General features: G+C 45.8%; 1 protein-coding gene across 11 annotated transcripts; it reads left to right on the top strand.

Moving 5' to 3' along the window:
- The first annotated feature begins 324 nt into the window (after nucleotides 1-324).
- Zbtb18 (zinc finger and BTB domain containing 18) lies at nucleotides 325-8798 on the top strand. 11 transcript variants are annotated; one of them, XM_087581574.1, is made up of 4 exons: nucleotides 325-611; nucleotides 1996-2103; nucleotides 2751-2834; nucleotides 5139-8798. In XM_087581574.1, the coding sequence occupies exons 3-4, from the start codon at nucleotides 2822-2824 to the stop codon at nucleotides 6719-6721; spliced, it is 1596 nt and encodes a 531-aa protein (XP_087437700.1). In that variant the 5' UTR covers nucleotides 325-611; nucleotides 1996-2103; nucleotides 2751-2821; the 3' UTR covers nucleotides 6722-8798. The 11 variants fall into 11 exon arrangements, with proteins under 11 accessions (XP_087437700.1, XP_087437708.1, XP_087437704.1 ...); XM_087581575.1 differs by lacking the exon at nucleotides 325-611 and adding an exon at nucleotides 671-1347; XM_087581582.1 differs by lacking the exons at nucleotides 1996-2103; nucleotides 2751-2834 and having other exon boundaries at nucleotides 325-792; nucleotides 5139-5826; nucleotides 5939-8798.
- The last annotated feature ends 2298 nt before the right edge of the window (nucleotides 8799-11096 follow it).

Consider the following 11096-nt stretch of genomic DNA (forward strand, 5'->3'; position numbering starts at 1 on the left):
CCCGGAAAAAACACGCCCACCCAACAGTCGCCGCCTGCGATTGGCGCGCGCAGGCGGCAGCTCCTGACCGCCACTCCTATTGGTTGGGCTGCCCCGTCAGTCCCGCTGCTTCTCCGCCCTCCCGGAACACCGCTCTCCTACTGGGCGCCACCGAGGCCAGGGGCGGGCCAGGGACCCGGGCCCGCCGCTTTCGCTCAATCGCTGAGCGGCCGGCGCGGGGCGGCCCGGCCGGGCGGGGCCACATCTGGGCCGCGCCGCCGCGTGCGTGCGTGTGCGTCGTCCGCCCCCCGCCCGCGCCCCGCCCGCCCCGCCCCCCGGCCCGGCGCCGCGCTCGCCCGCCCGCCCGCTCCCGCCCGTGCGTCTGGCAGGCTGCGGCCGCCGCTGGGCTGCTGCCATGGGGAGCCGTTGAAAGAGTGGGGCCCTGTGGCTCGGCCGCGCGCCTCAGGCTGCCAGCGCGGGCGGGGGGCGGCGGGGGCGCGCGGGGCCCGGGCCGGGGCCGGCGGGCGGGCGGGGGCCGGCGGAGGACGCCCACAAGTCCAGCGGCGGCGGCGGCGGCAGAGGAGGAGGAGGAGGAGGACGCGGCGGGGACGCGGCGACTCGGGCCGCTCCGTGTGAGTCCCCGCGCCCGCCCTGCCCCGCTGCCGACCGTGGGCTCCCGCCGGGCGGAGTTAGTTAGTGCGGCGGAGGGCGGGCGGTGCGGGCTCGCCTCGCCTCGCCTCGCCTGGCCGCGCTCCCCGGCCGGTGCAGCTGCGGCGCGGGGCGGACTCGGTGCAGCTGCGGCGGCGCCTCCCGGTGCGGAGGGCGGGCGGGCGGGCGGGGGAGGGGGCCGGGCCGCCGCAGCTGCAGCGCCCGGGACGGCCGCGGCTCCGGGGCCGGTGCAGCTGCAGGGCCGGGGGAGGGGGAGGGCGCGGTGCCGGGGTTGCGGTTGCCGGGAGGCCCCGGGGGCTGGCGCGCGGCGGCGGCGGGGGAGCGGTCGCCGCGCCGCTTCTTGCGACTTTTCTTTTGTTGTTGCCGCGACCCGGGTCTGTTTTCTCGGCCGTTGTGGAAGGTGCTTTCCTGCTGCACCGGCTCTCTGCCCTGCACCTCCTTCCCCGTGGTTTCACCCTTCCTCTTTCCCTGAGTGCTTTATGCACCGCGAACTGCGTGAAGATTTGCATCTCTTCTCCCACCCCGGAACCTCACACACACACCCGGGGCACCCTGCCCCCACCTCTGAAAAACAAACCCAGAACCTCCGAGGGTCTGCGGTAGCAGTGGACGGGTTGATCCGTGGAGTGGATGTCTTCGGGCCATTGCGGTGCTTGGGACTCTTTAAACTGTCACTCACCCCCACCACCACCCCACTGGGTAAACGGGGTGATTAATGTCGGATATAGTGGAATAGGGCGAGGGCATCTGTGGAAAGGAGGGTGTGTGTGTGGCAGGGAAGTAATATATCTATCTGCACAGAGTGCCTCCCGAACGAGTTCAGAATTATGTCATTCACCGCGAAGTTACAGAAAGTTAGGTTTGTGACTCGTGAGCAAGAGCAGGACACAGTTGGGGTTTTGTTCTCTAGCTCCCTGCCTCTGTTTTCTAAGGCGAGCCTAAGTGGTTGTCGCCTGGGTTGGGACGCTTGTGCCTCAGGCCCCAACTTCTTTTTTCTACTCCTCAACCTCCCAAGAGTCCGTGGAGATGTGTCTGATATTCATAGATGTCGCAGCACCTTACAGGGCACCCAGCGACCCAGCCCCGGTTACATTAACATTTCATCAGCCATTAGAAAAGATCCACAAACTGTAGCCAAAAAAAGTTCCCAAAGTCTACACTTGGCTTCCCACCCCTTCTGGTGATCACAACCCCCTTCCCCCCAAAGTGATAGAGTCCAAGGACAAGACAAAAGTGACGACTTTTCTGAGCAGGAAGACGAATGTGTGGTCAAACAGCCATTCTAAGTGACTGTAGCAGGTTTCGTCAGTTTATTCATTTGCCTCATTGAACTGAAATACTTTCCAGGATTTCAGAAGTGCAGTTTCAGTTTGTTAATGCTGAGAGTGGAAATTTGCACTAACGGCGGCGGTGTGAACTGTTTTCCTGGGAGGTAGTTGCAGATAAGTTGCTTAGGTAAGAAAGAAACAATAAGGCGAACCACGCTGAAGTAATAGTTCTTAATAAGACTGCCAACATTTCGGAGATGTCTGCCATTATCTCCGCAGGGGAAGGGGGGAAAAACATGCTGTAATAATGTTGAAATGGGACTAGAGATGTCAAATGGGTTGGTTTAAAAATATCCCTAAGCTGCCTTTGAAACTAGACGTTGGAGTTGAATAAAAGTGAATGTGGGTTTCCTGAATAGCACCGAGCTCGAGTGTGCTGTCATATGTAAGCCAGTCCACCAACTTGAGGCAGAAGTGTTGCGATTCCATAAATACAGTAGGACTCCATATGCTGAATTTTTCAATTTCTTCTGTTAGAAAGTTTGGGGGGAAAAAGGAAGACTTTGAAGTATTTTGTTTATACTAACAGAAGAGAAAAGTTCTCCTAAGAAAAAGCTGGTGGCAGGAGTGTAGAGGAGTAGCATATGGCATTAAAGGAGCACAGCTGGAGGTAGCATTTCCATCTGAACATGATGTCAGAGCAGCTGACAGCCTGCCATCCCTCAGCCTTTTATTCTAACACACAGACAGGGAGTTAGTGTGTGCGGATCTGTGGTGGGGAAGGTATCTCGTTCCTCTCCAACATCATCTCCACTTTGCATCTGTCTCTCTTAGTCTGCTTTTTTTCCACCGATGTAACAGACCTGCAGCCAGCAAGACTCCGAGGGAAGGACTTAATCAAGTTTATGTGTCCTAAAGGTAGGAGTAGCAGGAGATTAGGTCGAGCATCTTTGTGTTTGGGTGTTTTATCTAATTTTTTTAAAATCACATTACTTTTCTAATCTACTTTATGAATAATGTGAAATTGAGCCTCAAGTGATGGTCTTACTGGAGTTGGAGTCTTGGGCTTGCTTGGTTATTTCTTCTGTTTGGGCGAGTAAATAACTTTTAATACACAGAAATATTTCAAGTTTTCAGATGGTAAGAAGGCTTTGGAATATGGCTTTTGGAGATCACTGTGGATTAAGATGTCTTTTGTTCACTGCTGTTTGGATTCCTTTTGCTTGAGGGGGGCAGAAATAGTAAACTGTCTGGAATCCAGCTTTCAAACTTACACGAAAAGATTATTCTGGTTAAGAAGCTAGGTTGTGTAATTAATTCCACTGTGAAACCTTATTCTTCAAAACACTCGGCAAGCATGACTGGAAGCAGCATACAGCTGTAGTGCTTTTGAAACCGGAGGGTTTTTGTAGTTGGGTTTTTTTGTTGTTGTTTTGTTTTTTTTTTTGTTTTTTTTGTTTTGTTTTTTAAGAAGGAAGAAAGAAAGAGAACTTTTGTTCCTAGGAGAATAGTTTGACCAGTTTCCTCATTTCTCTTTCAAATCTATATTTAAGAGATCTTTTATTTCAACCTAACAATAATTATTTGCAGGAGTTTTTGTGTTAGTGACTAATTTAGAACTTGTAGATGTGAGCTGCCTGAATTGGCCAGACAGCTGTAATCGCACCCCTCTATTCTTAATCTCTTTATCTGGGCAGCAGCTGCCATATGGCTACAGTCAGCTGGATCAGATGTTTATAAGCTTCCTTCTCCGTCCCTCTCTGTCCTCTCAGCCTCCTAATTTGATCACGGCTACCTTGTGAGCTGCCCTCCAATCTTTATTTTTAGCCCTCTCAAGGATTAGGATTGATGTTAGCTGTGGGGCACTTAAACTGATTGTATTGTAAGTCTTGGTTTATTCTGTTGGTGGTGTCTTTCCGAAGGTGCGGGTCAGGATGAGAGTTTCGCTGTGTCTCAGCATAGTGTGGAGGAGAGAAGCCGTCTCTGGGTATTAACTGGCTTGCTCTCCATCAGATGCACTTGCTGAGATAGATGAGGGGAGCCCTGCCTTTGGTCCCAGGATGGGGAAGTGTGCTAAGCTCATCTGAGTTTTAGCTACCACAGTTGAATTTTGACCAGTTTTCCCTTCCCTTCTTTCATTCTCTCTTGCCAGAAAACATGGGAAAGATGCATAATTGGAAGAATAGAAGGTACTGGGGAAACAAAATATGTCAATTATTTTTGAAACAAAGTATTTTCTGTTGGATACCTAAGGCAGAGCCAGAAAAAAAGTTTATTTATTTTGTTTTTTTTTCCTAGGAAGGCTTTTAAAAATACTAAATATTTAACTCACACAGTTTTTGCACTTCATTTTATAGTGGTAAAAGTTTGATTAATTTTAATATGAAGTTTCTTTTGCCCTATAGCAGATCAAAGTTTAGATGAAATTTTTCATAGTTAACAGCCTCTCTGGTTGCTAATGTTGTTGAAGGAAAGGATCTACAAAGAAACAGACCCCCCCCCCCATTCATTTTTAAAATGTTTGGATTTGTTCATAGTAAAGATGATCTTTCCCATCTGTCGGTGCAGTTCTGTCTGATCTTCAGGGTGTGCAGTACCTGCAAATCTTACAGCACCAACATCTGTTCTTGTATGCAGGGCTTTTGTTGTTGTAACACTCTGACTTTAAAGTAAGTTGTTTGCCTATTCTGGACTAATTATGCAATTTCATTTTTTTTCCCCACAACTCAACCAAATGTGTGTGTGTGTGTGTGTGTGTGTGTGTGTGTGTGTGTGTGTGTGTGTGTGTTCAGTCTGGGCTTTCCAGGTAGTCGGGTATCAAAAGTGATACAAAGACTGGCTGGACATGTTTTCTTGACTCTTCACAATTTGTGTGGGACTTTGCCTGGTATTAGAAATTCTCTCCCTTTGAAGTTAAAGCTGTCTTGTAGGTTTTGTGGGATGTCATTTGATGAGTCGTTGGTTAAATTTCTGGAAGAGGTCTGAGTTCTTGTTCTCAGTAATAGGCTAATGGAAGGCTTTAAACTTGACCAGAAGTTCTGAGAGGGGTGAGTGAGTCCATGGTGACTGCATTTAGGTTGAGCGTGTGACTTGGGTGTCCTTGGGGCGTGAGCCTGATTTAAATTCAGACATGTAACTCTCCACCACTAAGGCGGATATTTTTAAGTGGGGACTAGAGTCTAAATTCCTGACCAGTCTCTAACCAGAAACTCCTCTTTCCAGGTTATGAAGACAGTATGGAGTTCCCAGACCACAGCAGACATTTGCTGCAGTGTCTGAGCGAGCAGAGGCACCAGGGCTTTCTTTGTGACTGCACTGTTCTGGTGGGAGATGCCCAGTTCCGGGCACACCGAGCTGTACTGGCTTCATGCAGCATGTATTTCCACCTCTTTTACAAGGACCAGCTGGACAAAAGAGACATTGTTCATCTGAACAGCGACATTGTGACAGCCCCCGCTTTCGCTCTCCTGCTTGAATTCATGTACGAAGGGAAACTCCAGTTCAAAGACTTGCCCATTGAGGACGTGCTAGCAGCTGCCAGTTATCTCCACATGTATGACATTGTCAAAGTCTGCAAAAAGAAGCTGAAAGAGAAAGCTACCACAGAGGCAGACAGCACCAAAAAAGAAGAAGATGCTTCAAGTTGTTCGGATAAAGTCGAGAGCCTCTCGGACGGCAGCAGCCACATGGCAGGTGATCTGCCCAGTGATGAAGACGAAGGCGAAGATGACAAATTGAACATTCTACCCAGCAAAAGGGACTTGGCAGCTGAGCCTGGGAACATGTGGATGCGATTGCCCTCAGACGCAGCAGGCATCCCCCAGGCTGGCGGAGAGGCCGAGCCACACGCCACAGCAGCTGGAAAAACAGTAGCCAGCCCCTGCAGCTCAACAGAGTCTTTGTCCCAGAGGTCTGTCACCTCCGTGAGGGATTCGGCAGATGTTGACTGTGTGCTGGACCTGTCTGTCAAGTCCAGCCTTTCAGGAGTTGAAAATCTGAACAGCTCTTATTTCTCTTCACAGGACGTGCTGAGAAGCAACCTGGTGCAGGTGAAGGTGGAGAAAGAGGCATCCTGTGATGAGAGTGATGTTGGCACTAATGACTATGACATGGAACATAGCACTGTGAAAGAGAGTGTGAGCGCTAACAACAGGGTACAGTATGAGCCGGCCCACCTGGCTCCTCTGAGGGAGGACTCGGTCTTAAGGGAGCTGGATCGGGAGGACAAAGCCAGCGACGATGAGATGATGACCCCAGAGAGCGAGCGGGTGCAGGTGGAAGGAGGCATGGAGAGCAGTCTGCTTCCCTATGTCTCCAATATCCTGAGCCCCGCGGGCCAGATCTTCATGTGCCCCCTGTGCAACAAAGTCTTCCCCAGCCCCCACATCCTGCAGATCCACCTGAGCACGCACTTCCGCGAGCAGGATGGCATCCGCAGCAAGCCTGCCGCCGATGTCAATGTGCCCACGTGCTCTCTGTGTGGGAAGACTTTCTCCTGCATGTACACCCTCAAGCGCCACGAGAGGACTCACTCAGGGGAGAAGCCCTACACGTGCACCCAGTGCGGCAAGAGTTTCCAGTACTCACACAACCTGAGCCGCCACGCCGTGGTGCACACCCGTGAGAAGCCCCATGCCTGCAAGTGGTGCGAGCGCAGGTTCACGCAGTCCGGAGACCTGTACAGACACATCCGCAAGTTCCACTGTGAGTTGGTGAACTCCTTGTCGGTCAAAAGTGAAGCACTGAGCTTGCCCACTGTCAGAGACTGGACCTTAGAAGATAGCTCTCAAGAACTTTGGAAATAATTTTATATATATATATATAAATTATATATATATATATACATATATATACATAGATCTCTATATAGTTGTGGTACGGTCTAAAAGCAGTCTTGTTTCCTGGAACTGAAAAGTTGGAATCTTGTTTTGCACTTTAGAATAATAGCATGAGAATCTCACTAATTTAGCATTCTGATAAAGAAACTAGAGAAGTCACAAGTAGAGAGCTGTCTTTCTTTTGAGGGTTAGGCCAAGTTAGCCAATAAAACCTTCTCAACAAATGGGTCTGTCGCAGAACGCCTCACACGGCTTACTTTTGTACACACTGCATTGTCTTGAGCACTTTCCTTGTGCTCCACACTGTTTAGTTTTGTTTTGTTTTCAGAGTAGAAATCCCCTCCAGTTTATAGCCTCTTTATATGTCTCAAATTGCATGAATATTTTCTGGCTGTTGGAAACCTGAATGCTTTTAGACCCAAATGGAAAATTTCTGAAATGCTGGATTATCTATTTTTAAACAAGCAGTTGACTTAAAACTTTCTGTGGCAACTTCTGGTTTTCTGATGGTCCCCAGTGAGAGAAATCTGACAGTACACTGGGTCACTGGGACTGTCTCTGTGAAGGTTTGCTTGAGATGAAAAGGATATTGCAGCTTCAGCAGTGTTGAACTGTGTGTTTAAAATGTGAATTACTGTTCTTGTATACTGTAATTGATTACGCGGGCTGGGGGGGTCAAAGAACTTGACAGGTTGTGTTGATGCTCTTAGTTGAGTCTTGAAAAGTAAATATTAACGCTACAGAAATGCATGAGTTTCAATATATTTTTTGTCTTTGTTTGCATTGTATAACTTTAACGAGTGAGTTTAAAATTATTTAATTTCCTTAGAAAAATAGCACCATTTGGGAAAAAAAACTGGTGTTACGAAGAACATAAATGCACTGTTTTTATTTTTATTTTTATTTTATATAATTTAAATTGACTTTTCCCACGTCTTTAAGTTTGAAACTGTTAAGCTGAATAAAAACTTAAGCTGCAAATCGATAACTTCGCTACATTACAAGGAGCATAGAAATGTTTACAAACGGCTTACAGAATTGCATGTGCAGGGTCCATCCACACCACACTTGTAATTGCACAGAACCCATGCCAGCTCAGAGTTTAGGTGTACACACGTACCCAGCCGAGTGATTTTAGAGTAACTACTGCACAAATTGACAATAGGTCATAGGTCATTCTCTCTCTCTCCCCCCCTTTTGCTTCCCTTTTCTTTTTCTCCCCTATTTCCTTTCCTTCCCCCTACCCCCTAACTCATGAAAAGACTCTATGGACTGAAAAGCCCCAGGCTGAAAGGACTGAACTGCCTTGATTGACATGGGGAAGGGGGTTAGTAGACTGTGTATCGGCAGCACAGGCTGCAGCTCGACGTGTGGGTCTGATGGCCAGCGTGCAGGGCAGAGCATTTTGCACACTGTTTGTTTTCCTGTCTTGCACTTACAAATAAGGTCTATGGGAGTAGCATGGAAAACGGTTGTTGTTTTTCCCTTTTTCTTTTTTAATTGCTTTTGTTTAAAATTTGATCGCCTTAACTACTGTAAACATAGCCTATTTTTGTGCTTAAGATACTGAATGGAAAACTCCATTGTGTGTTGCTGGACTGTTTTGGAAATATTTGGTCAAATGTATGTTAATTTGGCTGTAATGGCATTTAAAGCAAGCAAACAAACAAACAAAAAAAGCTGTGAAAATGGCCTTGGAGCATTATCTTTAGTTACTTGAAGAGTTTCTGGGTTTTTTTTTAATACAGTTTATGTTAAAATAATCTTTATTAATTTAGAGAAGACAATCAATGTCTGTGAAAGAACGGACTCTTTGGATTTTTTTTTTTTTTTTGTGGTCATTGTGAGTGATTGCTTTTTCTTTTCCTTAGTTTCACATTCTTCCTTTGTTGTAAATCTTAGACTGACATCTAGCTTTGACAATCATAGTATGTTTTATTTCCTGAGGGGGAATAACTTACAATACTGTTTAGTTTTGTACTATTGGTGTGTTGGTGAATTTTTAAACTGTGTGCTAACTGCAATAAATTATATGAACTGAGAATTCCCCGTGTGCTTTTTGTATCATAGCCGCACAGCAGACTTTGAGGTTGGCGTAGTGCATGGCATCTCTATTTTAATATCAAGTTTTATTCGGTTTATGAGCTATCAGACTGCTTTAGGGTTACCCAAGTGGAAATGTGCGCCTTCTCACCATTGAAGAAGACACTACATGCACATTGAAAAATACAACCCGTCTTTCCAGTATAGATCACGACTCTTGAGATAATTCCCTAGAAATTGTGAATGCAAAGACCTTGAGGTGGCAAAGGTAGGTTTTCGTAATAAGCTGCACAACTACTAACCCATACACAGTGCAAGTTGCTTTCCATGCATGATTTTATCCTAAGTTGATTGGTCAAATCCATTCTCCCATGTTCTGGCTTTAAGTGGAAAATTGGAGGAGACCGGATGTCTTAATTTGGAAGACTGCTTGGTTAATGAGTGGAAGTCTAGGCAATTGAATTAGCAGGCATTCAGTTGTTCAAGATGAGCTGGGCATGTCCGTTTTCCTTACCAGCATTCAAAAGATCCTAGTGTTTTGAGTTCTAATTTTAAAATGTATTTCAGTAACGTACCGTTAGAACTATCGGTCCCCTTTGTCACTGCCCCTGCCTCCATTTCCTGCCTGGCGGTTGGGTTTGTGTCTGGTAAGGGCTGGTTGACTCTTGGCATCGACAGAACACATGCATGTAGAAGGACTTTGACACACTGGCCCTAGGTTGCAGTGGGGCCCAAGTCCTGAGGTTGTATAAATACTAAAGTCTTAAAGCTATCCATAACTCCTAAAGATAAATATGGTAATAATAACTTTCCATTACACCAAAAAGCCCAAGGTTAATTTTGTGGGGGAATCCATAGTGTGAAACACCATTTATTTAGAAGGTCTTTGACGACTTTGGCTAGACGCAAAGATTTTTATCATAAAGTAGATAAAAATTTCCAGTTTGGAGTGATACATTCAGTTTGTTTTTTTTTTGTTTTTTTTTTTTTTTTTTACATTCAGTTTTTAACAGAGGAAGTAATATAACACAACTCAAAATTGGCTTTAAACAACTGAACATTTCACATGACGGGGCAACTTTTATTTGACCTCCACATAGCCATTCCCTGAGCAGCTAGCAAGTGAGAGACTCTTGTCATTTTCCTGAGAGTTAAAGCTTCCCGAAGAGGCTGAGGACTTATGCACCATTCAGTCCCACGACTCTTCATTTTAAGTGAGCACTACCTTAGCAGGCTTCACAGGCTAGACTCATAAGCATTCTATGATTTAGAAACAATGTCTTACAATACCGCACAACAGGTACAGAATGCTATTACACAAAGGGTCCCATTTGGCATGTGACACGCAAGAACCCATTGTTCCTCCACTGAACTGAGGAAAAAGTTGTCACACAATCCAGTTGGAAACCTGTAAAAATCAGGCCCTCCTTTGACATCTGGCTGATTCCTAAATACATGCTAAAAATATGGTTTCACTTACTTTTGAAAACATCTGTTTCAGGTAATCAATTATTCCCTGGATTGCTGTGGGCCCAGCATTGTGTGCTAGGTGTACCCTGGGGAATAGCTGACGAGTAGAAGACACTAAGGATGCGGGTTGGGGATTTCCTTCCTAGTTAATTATGCTATCAGATTAATATGAGAACCATGTAGAGTTTACCCTTAACGGACTTCACATGGGCCTCTAAAAAGAGGTTTTTGGAAGGTTAGAAAAAGGTGAACGTTATTTAAAATTATATATTACTCACATTAAGTATTAAAAAAAAAACTTGTCTCCCCAAGTAAAATTTTTATTTGAACTACTGTAAGAGAAACTGCTGGATTCTCTTTAACCTTGGATTTCCTAGTTTTACAGATCAAATACTCATAAAATGCATTTTTAAAAAACCTTGAGAAACCCCATTTTTAAAAATCAGATAAAACTTTTTAATCCCTTAAGATCTCAAAATTTCCCGCAGTTTGCCTATATGTTCTCATTCCTATAACGTTTAAAATCTGAGTTCTAGCCTAACAAAACCTCGCATATCTCTGGGTAGAAAAAATTTAATTGTAGACATCAACCTAAATTTTGATTGTATTTATTTATTGCAATGTTTGAAAATGCTAATGGAGTGTAGTGGGTGAGGTAAGTGTGAATTTTGAAGTTCAGGACAGAAAAGCTGTGTCACTTTGATTAAAGTCCTCTGCCATTGAAATACTGAGCATAATGTCATCTTAAAAATAAAGCAGTGGCTTTAGTTTTTAAGAGAAAATAAATGGCTTTTAGGAATTTAATTTTGGCCAGAGTCCAACTTTATTA

The sequence above is a fragment of the Rattus norvegicus genome, chromosome 13, assembly GCF_021556685.1.
Source record: "Rattus norvegicus strain SHRSP/BbbUtx chromosome 13, alternate assembly SHRSP_T2T, whole genome shotgun sequence".
NCBI classification, from domain to species: domain Eukaryota; kingdom Metazoa; phylum Chordata; class Mammalia; order Rodentia; family Muridae; genus Rattus; species Rattus norvegicus.